This window comes from Poecile atricapillus, chromosome 13 (genome assembly GCF_030490865.1).
Source record: "Poecile atricapillus isolate bPoeAtr1 chromosome 13, bPoeAtr1.hap1, whole genome shotgun sequence".
NCBI classification, from domain to species: domain Eukaryota; kingdom Metazoa; phylum Chordata; class Aves; order Passeriformes; family Paridae; genus Poecile; species Poecile atricapillus.
The window spans coordinates 15,645,779-15,665,221 of record NC_081261.1 but is presented as its reverse complement, the minus strand read 5'-3'; the positions used below and the strand labels follow the sequence as shown (position 1 = coordinate 15,665,221).

Genomic DNA, 19,443 nt, shown 5'->3' with positions numbered 1-19,443 from the left:
TCATTTGTCGTGGGAGATGACTCTGCAAACTGATTTCAGGTTTTTCTGTAGCAGACGGGGAATGCACTCTGATTCTGCCCTGTCTAAAGCTGCTCATTTTAACTGTTGAAGCATGAGCTGCTGTCACCTGGCAGGAAGACATTGACCCTAGTTGGTGCTAGAGGAGACCTTGACCTCGTTGGTATGACCCATGGAGGCTCCTTCTAAATCCCCTGGAGGACTTTCTAAGTAGGGAAGGGGGTGAATCTGCAGCTTGTACATTCTTTATGTCTGGAAGGGTGAAAAACAACCATGGAAGGTTCCTAAAATTTGTTTGAACTTAGTTGTCCTTTACCTCTTTGTGGGATGCCAGTGCCACGTGCTGGAGACTGCTTTGAGTGCTGGTGCTCCTTCAGAGGCTTCTCTGAGTGAGGCAGGCACCTTTCTGCTTGTTGGCAAGCAGGACTCAGATGTTATGGATGCATCTTTCAAATCCCTTTGGAAACTGAAAACAGAACAAGTGGAAACCAGTGGCCACAACTTCAGTTAAAAGCAGCCACTTCCCACCTCACAGAAAAACCCTTTGGCTGGTGAAAGTGTAGAAATTTGGAGATCAGTGAGGGGTTGAGTTAAAGTCAAGGCTTGAGAAGTGGGAGCTGTGAAAGTTCCATAGCTTCTGCTGGAAGCACTCTCTGTTTTATCAAATCACAGATGGGTGTGAGTTGGAAAGATTCTTCACAGACCATCCAGTCCCACCCCCTGCCACGGGCAGGGACACCTTCCACTATCTCAGGTTGCTCCAAGCCATGTCCAGCTTCACCTTGGACACTTCCAGGGATGGAGCAGCCACAGCTTCTCTGGACAACCTGTGCCAGCACCTCACCATTCTCAGTCTAAAACATTTCTCCTCTGTCCAACCTAACCCTGGCCTGTTGCAGTTGAAAACTGTTGTCCCTTGCCTGGCATGACAGACCCTCTAAAAAGCTTCTGTCTTTCATGTAAACCCCTTTTATACATTGAAAAGCTGCAGTAAGGTCTCCCTGGAGCCTGCTCTTCTGCAGGTTGTGCAACCCCAACTCCCTGTGGAAAGCTTTGGTCTTATTGTGTGGGTTTGTTTACCTTGTGAGCACTAAACCCTTAATAAACAGCTCTTACCTGTCAAGAGTTTTCCTTGACTCTGTGCCATCAACTGACTTAAATCCCTTTGAAGGGAAGGTGCTGACAGACTCCCTGTGCTGGCTGTGTGCCAGAAGTGCTTCCAGCTCATTCAAGGACACTGAATGATAGAGGGAGATCTCTCTGTGTCCACGTTCATCCTCCCAAGAGCACGGGTGAGGCTGGTGAGCCTTTGGGGGCCAGCTTGGTGGGCTTGGGGAGCTGTCAGAGCAATTTCTCCTGTCTCTGTCCGGAACATGGGAGTGAGGATGAACACTTAGCAGAGGCGGCTCTAGTTTGATTTGGTGCACAGCTGGTGAACACTTAAATAAAAAGCACCCAACTTTTTTCTGTCTCTTCTTTTTCACTTGTAGGTTCATTCTTCAGCCTAAAGGAGTGATTCATAATCAGCTCTTAGAAAAACAGAGAATAGCTGAAGAAAAAATTAAGGAGTTAGAGGTAAGTTTTTGGCAAGTGATGATGAAAGTAAAACATTAAAGGTCAACAAGATGCTCTTTGCTACATCTCTTGTTTTTATCTGGTACTTTTCATGCTGAAGGATTGTAGCTAGATGAAACAGAGAGCCTGTTACAAGTAACCTACAGGTAACTCAAGGCACTTGGTTCCTTTCCTAGATCTACAAACCAGTAGGGATTGATTGTTTGCTCTGTGCCCCAGTATGAAAACTGGGAGCAAGGGATTCAAATGAGATTAGTAAGAGCAAGGTCTAAAACAAGCAAAAGGATGTTTGTGTGGTTATTTGCAGCAGATAAGTGATGTAAAATTTCGCCAGTGCTTTGGGTATTTAAAGGTTACACTGGCTCAGAACAATTGCACAAATTCATGGAAGAGAAATCCATTGAGAATTACCAAATATGTAGAAATGGCATCCTGCTCAGGAAGTCCCTGAGCTAAAAATGTTTGGAGGGTGGGAAAGTATGAGGAGGAAGTACCGTATAGGCCTGCCCTGTCCTTACACTCTGCCCTTAAGCATCTGCTCGGGGCTGCCGTTGAAGAGCGGATCTGTGGGGAGATGGGACTTTGTTTTGACAGTGTGGTCAGAGCACTTCTGTGTTCTTGTGTTTATCTGGTTGGAGTATTCAAGGCAGAGAAGGATATCTAGGAAATAAAAAGTAATGTCTGCGCAAGTTCCAGTGCTCAAATCAAGCTATCTAGTGAATCTTGACTATCTTCTTGTGGCTGCGTCTACAGCTTACAGTTCTTCTGAGAAGAAGTGCAAAATGTACTTTTCCAAGGCTGTTAGTGTGTGGTTTTTTTATAATTCTCCTAAAATATCATTAATACAAATCCCTGTTTCTTGGTCTTTGGGGAGTGACAGAGAAAGCAAAGACCAAGTTGTGTCAAGCTGCTTTTCCCATCTGTTATTGTTTTGGAGAAAGTGATGTGGAGACCAAATAAGTAGGGAGAAGCAGGAATAGGAAGTCTGTGTTCAAAACCACTCAGACCTGTACAGTTCTGTCTCTGTTGTCTCCTGCTTACACTAAAGCAGAAGTTGAGTCTATTTTTTTTAATCCCTTCTTAATACTCAGCTTGCCTGAGGAGCTGTGGAGCAAGCCCATCCCCAGATGTTGCCTGGAGTGTTGCTTGTGCCAGACTCTTAAGAGGGTTTGTGTTTCTGCACAGGTTGAACAAGTGGACAGGCTGTGTATCTAGGGGGGTGTGCAGGCAAGGCATGGTAATTTTAATGGTTATGTGGTAAAAAATGTTGTATCCTTGTTCCTTTGGAGCCATCCAGATGCCAGTGGCTTTGTGCAAAGACAGCCCTGCAACTGGGGCTGGAGGACTTCATGGCAGCACCTCTGGGTTTGGCAGCAGGTGGGATGTGGCTGGTGGCACCTCTGGGTTTGGCAGCAGGTGGGATGTGGCTGGCAGCCTGTCTATAAACTGCTCCTGAGGTCCCTTGCTGCCAGCTCCAGCGGGCTGTGGTCAGCTTCTTGGCTACTCTGCCCTTCAGCTGTGCCATCTGGGTTTCTTCCTGTTCCTGGTGGGGAATTATCTTGCCTCCTGAACTTCCCGATCACTGAGTTCAGCAGAATGGGTGGAATTTCCCACAAATTATAACCTTTGCTGTTCTAACACAAAACCTCAGAACTGGCCTCTTCACAAATGTGTTTTTCTGCTCTGTTGCTGAATGTCTGGTTATGGTCATTGAGTTGAAGTTTCCAGCAATAGTGACTGTCTCAAAAGGTGGTTGGAGTGGAAAGGTGGTTGCCACATGGGTTGGCTTTCTTTTTAATAATGAATAGTAGGGCTCAGAATGCAAACACATTCAAAAGTTTGTTTTAAGTAAACACTCAAGTCTATCTTTTAACTGATCTCCTTCCAGTTGGCTGTGGCAGTTTTGTGAAGAGGGTTTTCCTTAGGCCTGGGATTCCCCTTGGAAGAGGACAAGCACTTAAGCTGACAACTGCTGGAAAGTGAGATTTCAGGGGAAACACCTGAATCCAACTCAGAGAGCACTTATCACAGGAGCAGGGGATTTTGCTGTCCTGAAAACAAGTTGTGACTGAAGCAGGAAAGAATGTGAAGCTTTGTGACCTTGTGCTTCCACAGCATCATTGTAAAATAAATATCTAACCAAGAAAGGTTAAACATCTCTTCATTCATTATTAAAACTGGAAGGGTTTTAAAGCTTTGGTTTATATTTTACATTGTTAACTACCCTATGACTTACATTTCTCACTTTGCACAGCTGAATCAGGCTGGTCAGAGTAATCCCCTAGTACCCCATGGTGTGGCTGATCTCATTACATAGCTGAGCTTGAGGCAATTGTGCTTTACTGTGGTGACATTATTGCCAAGGGATTGTGAAATGTGTATTTTTTGATACATGCCTGAATCTGAGAAATGCTCTCCCCTCTACCTTGGTGCTGTTTGCAGAGGAGGGCTGGGTTCACTGCTGAGCTCTTCTGGAAATCCATCCAGCTGCATAGCAAGGAGATCTCCAGCTGCCTATTCCTGAAAATGTGTCTTTAGCTTGCTTCAGAGGTGTGGGCTGGTTTTGCTGACATTCACAGCTGCCAGTGAACTTTGAAAACTGAGAGGAGTTTTGTCTCTTCTCCCTCTGGCAGTCTCCACTGCAGTACATGATTGCAGTCATTGCCTCACTTTCCTCTCATGGGTTTCTCCACTGTTGAAGCAGTGCATTGTATTTTTCAAGGCAGCATCAGAAAATTGATGGGATCCTGCTGATTTGGGCCTCCTTGCAGCAAGGACAGCTAGACCCTGTCCTTGTAAAGGGCTGGAAAAGTAAGGCTTGGCTGGAACAGGCATTATGCTTGGTGAGAGGAACTGTGTTCAGAAAGCACCAAGGGGTCTGGGTGTGGAGGAGGGGGCAGTTAGTAATTCTGCAGAAGTTATCTGAAGACAACCAAAGGTAGCTTTACCCTGCTTGTTAGAGCTGTGTGTGCATGTGAATTTATCTAAGTGTATATGTATTGACTCATAGAATGGTTTGGGTTGGAATGGTTTGGATGATTTTAAAGATCATCTCAGTCCACCCCTCTGTTTTGGGCAGGGACACCTTCCACTAGTCCAGGTTGCTCCAGGTATGAGGCAGCCACAGCTTCTCTGGGCTACCTGTGCCAGGGCCTCACCACCTTCAGGTAGTAAAGAATTTATTTCTAATTTCCCCTTTCAGTTTGAACCCATTGTTCCTTGTCCTGTCACTCCAGTTCCTGATGGAGAGTGTCTCTCTAGCTTCCCTGTAGGCCCCTTCAGGTCCTGGAAGGTGCTATGAGGTTTCCACACGACCTTCTCATCTCCAGGCTGAACAGCCCCAATGTTCTCAGCCTGTCAACTCCATATGCACCTGTGTGGCATTTGGAACTTCACAACTTGTGTCTAATCCTTTGGAATCCAAGCCCACTGCCCAGGCTTGCTGGCACAGTAGCTGTGCCTGCTGGCAGGCTGTCCCAAACCTCCAGAGATTGGTGCCATCGACTTCCTCTCACACCAGCATGGGACACGTCCTGCTTAGCTGGAGCCATTGGATTTTTCCAGTCCTGATACTATCAAATTCTTGTTGTGTTTCACGGTACAAGGGGTATGTGTTAAATCTATTTTGAAAGCATTCTAAAGGGATGAGCACAGACTCTTTTTAGTTCAGCAATGTTTGTGCAGTATTAGGAGAAAAACCAAGTAATGTTTTTCTTCCCTTGTTTTTAAGGAAACATGATATGTGAGGGGTGGAACAATGCTTTGTTTCAGGAAATGTTATCCGTTTCCATTGTAGGGCTAGATGGATTCTGTTTTTAAATGTGGCATTTTAAAAAGAACAAACTCTATGATGTTATAAAGACATGGAAAATTGATTCTTCATTAGGGGTGGAGAAAGTGATTATCACTGTGTGCTTTCTCTGATAATATCTGATAGTCCCCTTCTCTCCTGCTATATTCAGCTTGTTTAGTTGTCAGGCGTTGTCAGACTAAATTGCTAAAAATAACAAATAAGGGGGAGGCTCTGCTGGGCAGCTCCGTCTGCTGTGTGCCACTGAATTTAGCTCCTTCGGGAAAAGGGCAAAAGCAACCTGCAGCTTTCTGGATGAATTGGATTTTGGTTTTCAACTCTGACCACAACATAGCTGTGTTCTTATTTCCCAGGCAGTTCTTTCACATGCCTGTGGGAGACTGAAAGTTTACTGCTGCTGAGATAAAGGGTTGGTTGGTTTCTTCTATGGCTGCCTGGAGTAGAAAATATAATCAAGAAAGCTGTACCTAAAGGCTTGATTTCTAATTCAGAAATCCTTCATGCGAGCCCTAAAACACCATGTCAAATTTCCCTATCTCAAGCAGAAAATGTCTTTGCTCTCCTTCCTGGTGGAGGAAGGAACACTGTGCTCTCAAACACTGCTGTGCTCCATGTTTCAAGCCTCAGGTGATGTTTGCAAAGCTGGTGAAGTTACACAGTGACTGCACTGAAATGCCTTAAGGTTACGACCGACTTCTTCCCCAGTGTTGCCTGAGCACAATCTTGCTCGTGCTGTGGCTTCCATTTCTTTAATCCTCTTTTTCTGGGAGCTTTAAAATGGCTTTGCTGCAGCCCTGAGGCGAAGTGGTGGTGCCCACCCCGCGATGAGTCGGCTCTGACAGTTGCCACAGCAGTGTTTTCTTCCCCTGTGGGAACAGAGATTTGTGCAGGTGAGGTGTGGCTGGGCAGAAGCGCTGGAGCCTGAGGCAGGTACGGCTGGGATGGACCCGCTCGCTGTGGCCCCGGCCTCCGACGTGTCCGGTGGCAACTCTCCTTCATTTTTTACTGAAACCCTCAGCGTGGAGGCCAATTCTGTGGGTGGCTTTAACGATGTGAAAACAAGTCTCTTGAGATTTGTGGTGCTCTTTGCAGACCACGAAGGGCTCATCAGAAGGTAGCAATTGTTAGGCTGTTCCCAAGTTAGACCAATTTCTTCCAGGGATTTACAGCGCAGAAGTTCTCATCGCATGATTTGCTTGGGGTAGGCCAGTGCCCAGGAATGTGTGGTGGGCTTTTTAACTAAACAGGGGGAAATAAGGAATGCTCCTGTTTGCTTTGGAGAGGGGAAGCCTCAAGAATAACTCTCTGTGCATTAGCCTGGAGCAGATTCTCCTTTGGATGAGGGTGCTGTTCCCTCATTCCATTGCTGGCATGTGCGCACGTAGCGGGGGCAGGATTTTAAACACACGTTGTCACTGAAGTTGCTCCTTGTTTCCCTGTGTGTGCACAGGCAAGGTCAGTCCCTCTGCTTGCTGTAGAGGGAGGCAGGACACCTAATGTGGGGGCAGGTGGAGTAATGGAAGTGAGTTTACTGTTAGGATTAGTATTTGGGTGGACAATCAGGGGGAAGCTATAGGATCTCTACAAATGATGGATGTTTGGGTGAAGATGAGCTGCAGAGCCTCAACAGAGCCTCAGTGGGGACCAGACCAGGCAATACCCAGCATCTTGCATGGCTTTGGGTGTTGGAGGCAGCTGCAGTTCCTTCTGGACACAGACATTTGGACTTGGTGACGTTCCTGGGAAATGTGTTTCATCTTGACTCTCTTGGCCGGTGTCATCCCACGTCTGAGTCTGTGCCCTCACTGAGGGCTGTTCCTGCGTTTCAGGCTGCAAAGCTGTGGGCTTAGCTTGCTTTTTGAGGACATGGGTGGTCCAGCTGTCAGCTGTGGAGCATCCACAGGCACTCCCATGGGAGAGCAGAGCACAGCCTGCATGGGCAGAGCTGTTACCAGCGGTCTGCTCTCCATGAGAGCCTTGTTTTGAAGAAGGGAGTAGCCAAAGCTCATTTTTTTCCCCCTGTAGGTCTGGCTGTCTTACAGGGAGGAGAATCTGTGTTCTCATTCCTGATTTTTGAAATGAAGGATACTCTGAGCAATGAGAAAAATAGGCTTCAAAATGACAAAATGTTGAGGAGGTTGAGAGTGTAATGGACACAGAGCTAACATTACCAGCACAAAATTCTGCTTTGTGGAGGGGCCCTCTGACATTGGACTGGGGCCACACAATTTAAGGTAAATACTGGAGGAATTGGAGCATATCTAATGCTGCTCTAATTCTTTCTGTTCCCTAAACTGACTCTGATGATGGTTACATGAAGAACACGCCTTCACAGCTGTGAGGAATCATTCACTTCACTTGCTTTTTAATGTTTAAAGCCTCAAGGTCTGGCTTGTTTGTCAAAAATGAGGGTGGCAAAAGGATTGTATTCTTACAGCTGAACTTCATGGTTGTTTCTCTGTTGTGTGACTGTCACCTTTCATCACACACAGATGGAAATCAGCTGTGTGCAGCCAGCACCTTGCAGATTTTAAAGGCAGCAAGTGCTCCTTGGTATCTGCAGGGAAGGAGGTGGATCTGTTTAAAAGCTGGCTCTTAGTCCTATGTTAAATTTGTTAGATAAGGATCAAATAACAGTATGTTCTGCTTTGAAAATTGTGTAAGAAGCTTGTCATGTGTTAAATAGTGCACAAGTCACTGGTTGCAAAACATGATGTTGGAATCTTAGGGGCACAGGGTAAAGAAATTCTCACATTTCAAAGGGGAAAGGGGATTCCCAGCTCTCTGGAGGGGTCATCTGCCACTTTAGGCCTGGGATGGCTTATAAAAATTAATGTCTCGCCACATTTTTGTGAAGAATGGTTGTGAGTGATGATGATTTGAGTGCAATGACGTGTATTTATATCATCACATGTCTGTGGGTATGCAGTGGCAAGGCTCATTTGGAGCAATCATTCACTGCAGCAAGTTTTCAAACTCCCAGATTTTTGCAAGCAGTTGTTTAATTAGTAATTCTTTGTTAGTCTTCCCTGTACTGCAGACTGCAAAGTAAGCACACAAACCAGCTGAGAGGGCAAAGGCTTTATGAAGGAAGAACTGGAATTTGATGACTTGGCTTTCACTGTTCCTACCTTTATTTTTAGGTGGATAGTTGTAGATTTTAAAAGCAAGAGAATAATTAACGTGGGGGTCGTTTGCTTCCTTTTAAGTCCTTTAGAGGCTAGTTATAGACATGCTTTCAAAATAAAGGCATCTGAGAACTTGTTTCAGGGTTTGTTTTTTTTTGGGGGGGGGGGGGATTACTCTTGATTAAAAAAACCCCAACAACCTAAAAGAAAACTTTTCAAGCATATCTTGCCAGTACACTCACTTTCCTTTGTAATTCAGAGGAAAGTGAAACACATTATGCATTAATAAAAATCCACTTCTGCTGCTGTGTCTAAATGGCTTTGTCCATCCAGGAACCTGCATTTAGTCCTCTGAGTCTGACAACATCACTTGTTTCCTCTGATTAGCATTAAGCTGCATTTATGGTTACACTGAAATCATTTTAGCACCAAGTTTGTTGATAAGTCTGTCATTTTAGAGCAGGAGCTGATTCATTGTCAAAGCTCTCCTTTGTCCTTATGGCTGCAGAAGTATCCAAAGCAACGAGCTGAGCTGGATGCGGGTCCCTCTCCAAATTCCTCCTTGCATGAGTAATAATTAGTCACAAACCCAGCAGTGCTGTCCCTGCCTTAGTCACCAGGCCCCTGCAGTGGCTCCTGGCTGCCTTTGTGCCAAGCAGCTCTGGGGAGGGGGATTATCTGTGCCCGATAAATCTCCATCCTGCTTCCATCTCCTCCTCCATCTCGCCTGGGGAGAACAGGAAACGATTATTTGTTTGTGCAGCGTGCTCCTGCCTGTTGGAGCCCTGACCCAGCCCTGAGTCAGCTGTACAAAGCCACACCTTGCTCCCAGGTATGCGGGGCAGCCCTCACGTCACGCTTCCTGCTGTCCCCACCGCCTGGGTCACCCCCTGCTCCGTCCCTAGAGCCTTGGAGGTGGGCTTGTGGCTGCTCTGGGTTCAGGGCTGCCTGAACTGGGCTGGGGGATGCTGCCTAGTTGGGAGTTGACACCATCTTTTTCTTGCTGATTTGTTTTTGAAATTTATGGAAATGATTTTTCTTTTAAAGTGGCTTTGTTTGGCCAGGACTGCAAGAGCTGGAAGGTGTGGTATGGTTTTGCAAAAGTCCTACTGCCAGGAGGAATCCCGATGAGCCACACCAGCTCTGCAGGACCACAGAAACTGAGGCACTGGGTTAGGGAACTTTCCACATTTTGCAAGAGGCAGTTTGGTGAGGGATGCTTCCGCTGAAACAGAAACAGTGGGGATTTTCAGGATCTGTGTGAGTTTCCCCTCCCCAAGTTCTCTGTTTGACCTGACTGTGCTGTCATAACCTGGTTAGGGCACAGTATCCGACCTGGAGCGATGTGCTCCTGGAAACTGCTCTAAATGGGGAATTGTGCCAAGAAGGGGTGTCCCTAAAGGAATCCTTTGGCTTGATCATACATTTCTGCTGCCACCTACTGAAAGGTTCCCATCGACTTGCTTTTGTAGTAGTTCACATCAGGCTAGGGTGCAGGAGTTCACTGGAATAATCCGTCATTTCCCACTCACCAAGAGCAACTGTCTCCGTCTCTGCTGGCAGCTCTGTGACTCAGACAGTGGGTCCACGTGAAGTGCTGCTGCCATGAGGCTGGGCTTGGGCAGAAAGGCTGGCAGGCAGCCTGGCTTTCTGCCCCTTACCTTCTTCTCTTGAAGGCACCAAGTATGGAAGTTAATGGGGGTTTTCCAGCTTAAGCTTTTTCAGAGTATGTTACTCGAGATGCTTCAGTAATGATGGGGGAAGCCCAGCTGGTTGTGCTGTGGTAGGGTCAGTACACAATGAATGATGGTGGATTTGCACAAGCAGTTCTTTAGGCAGGTGCTTTTAAGGAGTCTCATGAGTTAGCAAATGTGGTTGTATGCTTGATGTTTTCTGTTTTGCTCTAACCCAGGTAGTTCTGAAGTGACTGTGGGTCCCCGTTACCTTGTGGAAGGAAGAGATGAGGAAAACACAAGGGTCTGAATCATCACTTCTCCTCTTAGGTCTACTACATCATGCTTCTGTCAGCAGCTGTTGTCAGAAACCAGCTGGGCTCCCTTCCTATTCCAGGTCATTCATTCTTGAGCAAACTCTGGACAACTTCCTGAGGCAATAACTGCTTGGAACGTCTTGAAGTGTATCTAAATATTTGGTGGTTGCTGTAGAGTGGTAATTCCCAGTGTGTACATGTGCCACAGTGCTGAACTGGGTGAGGACCATGCTGGGTGGACCCATCAGGGCGTAGGGCTGCCTGCAGACCTACCCCACCCTGGTGGGGTGTCCACTGGTGTCCACTATTTTGGCTTCTCCTGGAGCAGGAGCAGCCAGGTGCTGTTCAGCAGGTTCACCTCCTTCCTGTTCAGGGGTTCTAAGTGAAATCCCATTAAACAGAGCACGTGTCCTCAGCACTTCCATGAGCTTAGTCGGACTGAAATGTTTGCCTTGCCCAGGGTGTGTGTGCCAGGGCTTGGAGTGCTGCTCTTCACAGGGAGTTTGGGCACTGCCAACCCCTGAACAGCAGTGGTGGCCCCAAGAGTGAGGGCAGCTGCTGCCTGGCCCCCAGTGCATGGGCAGCACACTTTGCCATCCTCCCAGGGAAGATCCTTCTCTAGTCAACCATGTGCTCCCAACTCTAGCTCAGGGTCTGCTGATCACTTTCCCACAGGGCCCTCAGGGAACCAAAAATGGTTTGAGTTAACTTTGGGGGATACAGAAGCTCTTGGCTAGCCACAGGTTCACAGAGATGTCACAAGATGAGTTGTCTCAGGGCTCCTGTTTGAGGCACTGCATCATGCCTAAAGACTGCAGGGTTCCTCAGTGGAAGCCTTCTGAGTGTGAGAGTGGGATGCCAGAATCTGGTGGCTGGTAGCCAAGCATGCTGTGAGCCATGGCAAGGGAGGTATTCTCTGGGAACAGACCTGGCAGCTTGTTTTGTGCTCACAAGTTGGGTGTAAAACAAGTTCATAGAAAAACAGTTTAAAAAACAAAAAAGGGAGAAAAAAGAACAGGCTAAAATGAATAGGCATGTTCCAATACTGGATCCTTAAATTTCCATGGAAACATTTTTGTTTGGGCTTAAGCAAATCTGTGTTTGCAGGTCAGAGGTTGAAGCTTTCTTTCATTTGCAGAGGTGACGTGAGAGGAGTGGAATTTGAAGAGCAAAAGTCGATGTTGAATGATAAACCATGACTTGACACAGGAAACTCACCTGTGAGGGGGAGGGTTTGGCAGCATGGATGGGCAGGGCTGCTGTGTCTGTTCCCTCTGGGAGCACAGGGCTCTTTGGGCTCTTGGAGTGGGTGAGAATGCTGTGCCCTGTTCCACTGAACCACGGGCTCCAGCCAAGGCCCTGCCACACTCAGGGCTGGCGGCGGCCAACCCGCTCTCCCTGCAGGCAGAGGCGTCTGAATCACAGTGCTGGGGGGAAGACGGTGCTTTGATCATCAAAAGCCCATCCAAGAAAAGCTGATTAATAGTTTTTTCTTGCTGTGGAATCTGTGGATGATGGCTCTATAATCTGCCAGGAATGCCAGGTCCGGGTGCGTCATCTTGAGAAGCGCAGGCCTCTCCAGCAGCGTGATGCAATGGGAGTGGAGGTGGGAGGCTGGAGCAGGAGGTGACTTCCCGCCGTGTCAAAAGGCCACGGGCCACTTCTGTTAACCACAGCTCCTTTTCTTCTTCGGGGTGTGAGCTGTAATTGTGTTTGCATTCAATCTAGTCTTTCCACAGCTGCTGCCAAAGGCAAACAGCACGGAGCTGGTCAGGGAGCAGGCGCTGAAGGGCGAGGGAGAGCCGAGGAATGGGGTGGTGGCAGGGGTGAGTGCCATGGCAGGGGTGAGTGCCATGGCAGGGGTGAGTGCCATGGCAGGGGTGAGTCCCATGGCAGGGGTGAGTGCCATGGCAGGGGTGAGTGCCATGGCAGGGGTGAGTGCCATGGCAGGGGTGAGTCCCATGGCAGGGGTGAGTGCCATGGCAGGGGTGAGTCCCATGGCAGGGGTGAATCCCATGGCAGGGGTGAGTGCCATGGCAGGGGTGAGTGCCATGGCAGGGGTGAGTCCCATGGCAGGGGTGAGTGCCATGATGCTGTTTGGCTGCAGCCACCCGTGCCAGGGCTCAGGCTGGCCACACCAGCACACCCTGGTCAGGAGTGTGCACAGTGAGGGCTGGCTCGTGGTGCTGCCTGCACAGCCCCTGGCTGGGGTCGGCCCGGCTGGTGCTTCCAGGAGTCTGCATTTCCTTCTCCAGCAAACACAGAGGCAGCTGGGGCTGATGGAACCCCCGGAGTCGTTGCCTGCAGCCTCCCACAGGTGCCTGGGAATTGTTGGCAGTGGGTGTTGCATCCCACCAGGCCCATTGCATATCAGTGCCCTGCCCTCCCTTCTCCTCCTTGCAGGCAGGGCTGGGGCTGGTGGTGCCATTCCTGTCAGGCACTGCAGCTCTGTCTGTGGAGCTGTCATCAGGACAGCCACCATTCCTCCTGGGAAGGGTTCCTGGGAGATGGATGTGCACCTTGCCTGAAGGATGGGGCTGTGTGAGTGGTCAGTCCCATTTTTGGCTGCACCTCCACCTGTGGGAGATGATGTTTTTTGTTCATGTAGCTGTACTGAACCACACACAGGTGCACCCCTTCCCACACACACCTTTTTTAGGAAGGCTGCAGGAAGTCTTGGAGGTGGAGAAGGCTCCTGAGAGCTGGCAAGGGAGAATATGGGTCAGGCTGGTGATACATCTATATTCAGGGATAGGAGATGTACACAGTCCAGTTTCTGAGCCCCCAGGATGTGCTGGGAGGCCCAGCTGGTGGGATTGGCTCTGCTGCCCAAGGAGGGATCTTCTTGCCCTCTATCCTGGTGCCAGACAGCTGTTAGCATGGCAGTTCTGTTTCCAGAAAGCAGATTTAAGTGAGAACACTTCCTTTGGGGCTAGTTTTGAGACAGATCATCAGGGCTGTGGTTTGTCTTCTTCCCACGTGTTGCAGCCCTTCCTGCCTGGGGAAGGAACTGTTATTGGGAGTGGTATTAGCTTAAAGGAATTAGGAAACCAGGCTGGGAGGCATTGACTGCCCTGGCTTTTGGGGGCATCCTCTGTGGCTTTGCACTCTTTCAGTGTTCTGGGCTGTGGCAGCGGCCGTGTGTTGGTCTCGTGTCCCAGTGCAGGTGGCCGAGCCCTTTCTGTGTGAGGCAGAAGGGGGATCAGGGGACTGTCACTACATAGGAGTGGATGAGAACTGCTGGATGGCCTGTGGCAGGAAGAAGTGAGGGTGCAAGACTACATCCTGGGCTGGAGCAGCTCAGCTGGTTCAGTTTTGGAGTGCATGTGAAGCGTGCTGTCCACCTGGAAACCTGTAGCTGCAAATCCTGCTGCCTTCCCATGTGCCCTCTTCCATGCAGCCTCCAGCTCCCCTTCCTTGCTCTGTGGGGGAGAAGCTGCTGGGACCTGCAGCCCTGGCTCATCCCTCGCAGTGTGAGTGAGCTGTGCTGGGTCATGGGAACGCTCTGGCCTTTCTCTGGGAGCAGCAGGGGCTGCCAGGGCCTGGCAGTGTTGGTCAGAGGCTGTTCCTCTGAAATAAGTTTCAGTAATACCCCACAAGAGAGTTTTGTAAAATAATTCTCCAGCAAGTGGCTGTGAGAGTTGTGAACCAGGAGGAGGAACCGGCCCCTTGCTGCAGTTGGAGCCCTTGGCTGATGCTCCAGCTGTTTCCTGTCGTGCCCTCTGGGTTTCCTTGTCACTGCCTTGCCACACTCGTGGCGAGACTGCAGGGGGACAGCAGCACACCAGGGTCACTGCCCAGCCTCCTGCAGAGCCAGAAACTGGGGCTTTTCTGGGAGCTCAGTGCCATGTGGCAACTTCCCCCTGATGCCTTCTCAAAGCCAGTCTCCTTTCTCTGCTCTTCCCTGGAGCTCTGTGGCTCAGGCAGTGGCATCTGGGGCTGGTTTGGGCACCCACCTTTACCTGCCCAGGGGCCCACAGGAGCTGGGGGAGGGTGGGGACAGTTTAGGGTGCTGGTGTGATGAGTGAGTGAGTAGGAGCTCTGGGTCAGCAGCTCACAGGTCATGGAGCCACCAAAGCCAGCAGTGCAGGGCCAGTGTGCTGCCGCGTCCCCTTGGGCTTCTGACTGGTGAACACTGGAGCTGCAGCTGTAGAAGTGAAATCAGAGGCTTCAGAGAGCAGCAGCCACCTTTGGTTTCATGAGGGTCCAAAAGCAGCAGCGAAGTTTTGATGTTGCCCTGGGAATTCCCACAGGCTGCACTTGCCACAGCACAGGTAGCAGAGGGTGATCTCCTGGAGCAGCAAACACAATTTCCCAGGGAAATGCATCAGCTCAGCGGGTGCTGAGGTGGAACCCAGCAGCCACAGGCTGGCCCAAACCAGGGGCTCAGAGGACATAGGGTTAACTCGGGCTGCGAGTGCAAATGAAAGCTGTGAGCTGGAAGCTGGAGGTGGGGTTGGGGATGCAGGGTGGTGTTCAGGGAACAGATACCACCAGCCTGGCAGGTCTGGCTGGACCGGAACAGCCTCCAGCATGACTTCAGAGCTGTGCTGTCGTGTCTCTGGGCTCTGGTGTGAGTAGGCAGAGCGTGTGTCAGCCGCTCGCTCGGCGCTGCTCCCTGGGAGAGACGGAGTTTCCTGTCTAGACCCCGGTAATCGCAGTGAGGAGGGGTTTGCACGCAGCCTCCCGCTCCTTCTCCGGTGATTACCGAAGCAGAACCCGGGCTGCAGTTCCCCCTTCCTGGGGAAGAAACACCTCGCTTCTGCCACGTGTCTCGGAAAATGTGGCGCCCGTCTGCTCCCGGCTTGCCCGGGCTCAGGGCTGTGGGCTGGAGCGGGAGCCAGCCCCTGTGCTGCCTCCAGCACTGCCTGCAGGACAGCCCAGGGGGTTTGCAGCCCCCCAGCTGCGGCTGCAGGGCTCCCCTTGATGCTCAAAGGATGCTCCTGGAGCCCAGAGATGGGACTCCCTGGAAACTGCTCCTGGGAGGGACTAAAAGTCCTGGGACCAGCCCAGATTCTTGTGCCTCAAAAGTTAGGTGACCAAGGAGAGTGATGAAGGGAAAGAAAAATTTCCTGAATCCTGCCCTGCCTGGGGCTGCAGGTGCTGCCTAAGTGCAGACATGGCCTTAAACCCACAAGGAGGGCAGAGCATGTCACTGTACAGGGATGGGCAGTGTGGGTCCACACGTGGGCCACGTGGGTGCTCCTCAGGGTCCCTGTCCTCATGGAAATGGGGCCCACACGGGCACCAGCAAGGCTTCCTGATGGGATGTCTGAAGTTCTGCTGACAGGCTGCAGCCATGGCTACCAGCTCCTGGGCTCTCCCAGTCCTGCTGGACAGTGTGCCTGTGGAGAGCTGCTCTCTGGAGCTGTCTCCTGCAGGGAGTGAGGACAGGAGGGCAGGACCATTTCATGCACTAATTTAATGGTGTTAACAAAAAACTTCAGTAAAAAATGATCCCCTAGAAGTCAGCTCTACTCTCTTCTGGTCAGCAGAGCGAGGTGAAGCTTTGAGCCACAGGGGTTTTTTGGGCCTGTGTCCTCTTGCTGCCCTCAGACTCAGTTCCCTTTGTCTGAAATCCCTCGACGTCTGTGTGGGCAGTGTGGGGACAGCATGGCGGTGACAGAGTCCTGCTCGTGTGTCACTGAGTCACTGGCACTGGGAACCTGTGGCTGCTCTTCTCCCTGCGGTTTCCTCAAAAGCAGTTCCTCTAAGAGAAAGGGACCCCACGTGCCTGGGGACCATGGAGAGGGACAAAGAACCCTGGGCCATAACCCTGGTCCTGTCACAGGCAGCCTTTAGTGTTTAAATACAATCCCTTCAGCCTTCAGGAGCAGGGCTGGGAGCGATGTCCTCATGGCAGGGACATTCCAGCTGAGTGTGCAGCTGTACCACAGCAAGGGCATGGAGGGGCAGTGGTGGCAGCAGGACTGCTCCAAGGGCTCGTGGATTTTCAGCATTACAAGTTCCATGGGCTCACAAAAGTCAGGGTAAGGCTCTCAGGGCAGCAGCAGCAGCAGCAGCAGCAGCTCTTGCCCTTCACCTGTCCTTGGTCTGGGTGGAGTTTGGGGGCCACTGCTGCTGTACTGGGCTCCTGGCACTGGGGAGGTGACTGCTAGAGCCTCTGGCAGGATGCTCTGGGAGGAGGCCTGGACTCCTGGAATTTAATACCAATCCTGCCAGTGCTTTCTGGGAGCTGGCATGGCCCAGAGCAGGGCTCTACATGGGCAGCACGGGAGCCTGTGCTACAGCAACGCCAGAGGAGACTGTTGTGTCTGTTGTTTGGAAACCCAGAGAAAATAGTCAAAAGAGCCAAGTGCTGATTTTTCCAGCCACAGAGGAGCACCCAGACTAGCAGGAAAAAACGCTGCATGCTGAATTCCTATCTTGGGATGCATGGCTTGGGGCTGCTTCCCTGCCAAGCCCAGCCTAATTACAGATGATTAAGGAAACACGTATTTGGTGACGATGCCAGGGAATTGCTGATAGAAAGGAGGATATAGGGTTAGAAAATGGCCCAGCTGGGAAAAAGAACCTTTTGTGCCCAAGGAGAGGGTTTTGCTGCCTCCATAAGGGGCCTTGGCATGTCAGTCCCTCTCTAGGCTCCAAGAGTTACAGGATCTGATTTGATTTCCTTCTTTGCTGAAACATGCTTTGTTCATGTCTCCCACTTTTTGCAGTGCCACTGTGGCAACAGCCCCAGCAGCTCTAAGAAGGTTTCAGGGGGGAACAGAATTCAACAAAAAAATAAAACAAAACAAAACAAAAGCCCAAACAAATAAAAACACTCAAAAAAATCCCCAAAAACCCCTGTCCCATGCCTCTAGGAATGTGTAACTGCTGTCCCTGCATGGGACACCTTCAGTGGGGTGGGTGTCCCAGTTCTGCCTCGGTGGCTTTGGGCCCTGGTACCCAGGTTTGTGCTGGTAGAGCTGGGGGGATCCTGACTTACCTCTGGTTTCTGCCTTGCAGCAGAAGAAGTCGTACCTGGAGCGGAGCGTGAAGGAAGCAGAGGACAATATCCGGGAGATGCTGATGGCCCGCAGGGCACAGTAGTGGCACCCCTGGCTGCTCTGGGCTGATCCTCAATGCCTGAACCCCCCACTCACCTTAATAAAACTCTGCTTTATTACTGTCTGCGGCTGCTCTCCCTGTCTGGCTGTGATGGAGAAATGGGGTGGTGGGAGGAGTTGGGATGAGTGGCCTGCAGGGCATCCCTGCTGTACCCTCATCCTGTGGGGACACTGCCTGCTGCCTGGTGCTGCCTGGGCACTGGGGGAGGTCCTGCTGGGGAGGAGGGAGGTGGGCAGGGCTGGCACAAGCACAACCTGGACAAGGACACGGGCATGGGAACCAGCACAGGCCCAGCCAGCCTGTGCCAGGAGGTCATTCCCATTGCTCTGGGTCATTCTTACTGCCCTGGGTCATTCCTGCTGTCCTGTTCCATTCCTGCTGTCCCACTCCATTCCCTCTGTCCCTTTCCACTCCTTGTCCCATTGCATTCCCTCTGTCCCACTCCATACCCTCTGTCCCGTTCCGTTCACTCTGTCCTGTTCTGTTCCCTGTCCCGTTCCATTCCCTGCCCCACTCCGTTCCCCCTGTCCCGTTCCATTCCCCCTGTCCCGTTCCATTCCCCCTGTCCCGTTCCATTCCCTCTGTCCCGTTCCATTCCCTCTGTCCCGTTCCATTCCCTGTCCCGTTCCATTCCCTCTGTCCCGTTCCATTCCCTCTGTCCCGTTCCATTCCCTCTGTCCCGTTCCATTCCCCCTGTCCCGTTCCATTCCCCCTGTCCCGTTCCTTCCCTGTCCCGTTCCATTCCCCCTGCCCCACTCCATTCCCTGTCCCGTTCCATTCCCCCTGTCCCGTTCCATTCCCTGTCCCGTTCCATTCCCTCTGTCCCGTTCCATTCCCTGTCCCGTTCCATTCCCCCTGTCCCGTTCCATTCCCCCTGTCCCGTTCCATTCCCTGTCCCGTTCCGTTCCCTCTGTCCCGCTCGGTTCCCGCCTGGCCCCGCCGGTCCCGCGGAGCTCGGCCGGGCAGCGCCCCCGTGTGGCCGTTGTGGGCAGCGCCCCGGCCCGGCCCCGCCGCTCTCCCCAGCCCCTTCCAGAGGCTCCCGGGATGTCGGAGCCGGGAGTTTCCAGGTGCTGCTGTCACCCCAAAGGTACACGGGTGCTCTCACACTCTGGACCGGCCCTTCGGTGCCCCCAGGTTCCCACCCCACTTCCTTCCTCCCACCACGGAGGGTGACCAGGAATCCACTCCTGATTCCTGACGGCTGCCAGGGAGGTGACAACGGCAGGGAAGGTGACAGTAATCATTCCCAGGGCTGGGACTTCTGCGACCCAGGCCACAGACCTGAGCTTACGGCTGCAGAAGAAGGCTCCTGAGGACAGGGCATTGCAAGGGACTCTCATCAACCCCAAACACATGAGCTTGCCCCAGACCAGAACCCCAAACTGCAACGCTGAGCCCAGAGTGGAGCTGTATGGAGCACCCGGGCTGCACAAGGAACAGACATCGAGTGCAGCGCCCTTTGCAAACAGGGCAAGATCCCTGGGTGCTCTCAGGCAGTGCCACACAGAGCCAGTGTGCAGCAGGACACCAGGGTGGGCTTTGCTCCCAAGGCTGGGGGAGCAGCAGGGTGGGACACACCCCCACAGAACCAGCAGAATGTTCTCCCCACTTTTCTGCACACAAGAGCTTTTTATCCCTTTTCCGGCCAGGCATGCTCTGGAACAGCTTCAGCTCTAAATCCTCAGCACTAAATTAATCCGTGGCTTTTCTCTTCTTACTCATTAATTTACCTCCCGCAAGGCTCTGCTCTGCAGCATGGGATGATGGATCAGCTTGGGACCAGCCCTGCCCCAGGAGCTGGTGGTGCACACACACAGCAGCTCAGCCTGTGCTTCTCCCAGCTCTGC

General features: G+C 51.3%; 1 protein-coding gene across 1 annotated transcript in view; it reads left to right on the top strand.

Moving 5' to 3' along the window:
• Positions 1-17,659, top strand: part of PFDN1 (prefoldin subunit 1) — a 31,786-nt gene extending 14,127 nt beyond the window's left edge. Inside the window, exons 3-4 of the mRNA XM_058848803.1 lie at positions 1,509-1,593; positions 17,495-17,659. Of these exons, the coding sequence (XP_058704786.1) occupies positions 1,509-1,593; positions 17,495-17,578 (169 nt within the window). The 3' untranslated portion in view covers positions 17,579-17,659. The remainder of the gene's footprint in view (positions 1-1,508; positions 1,594-17,494) is intronic.
• Positions 17,660-19,443: the final 1,784 nt, after the last annotated feature.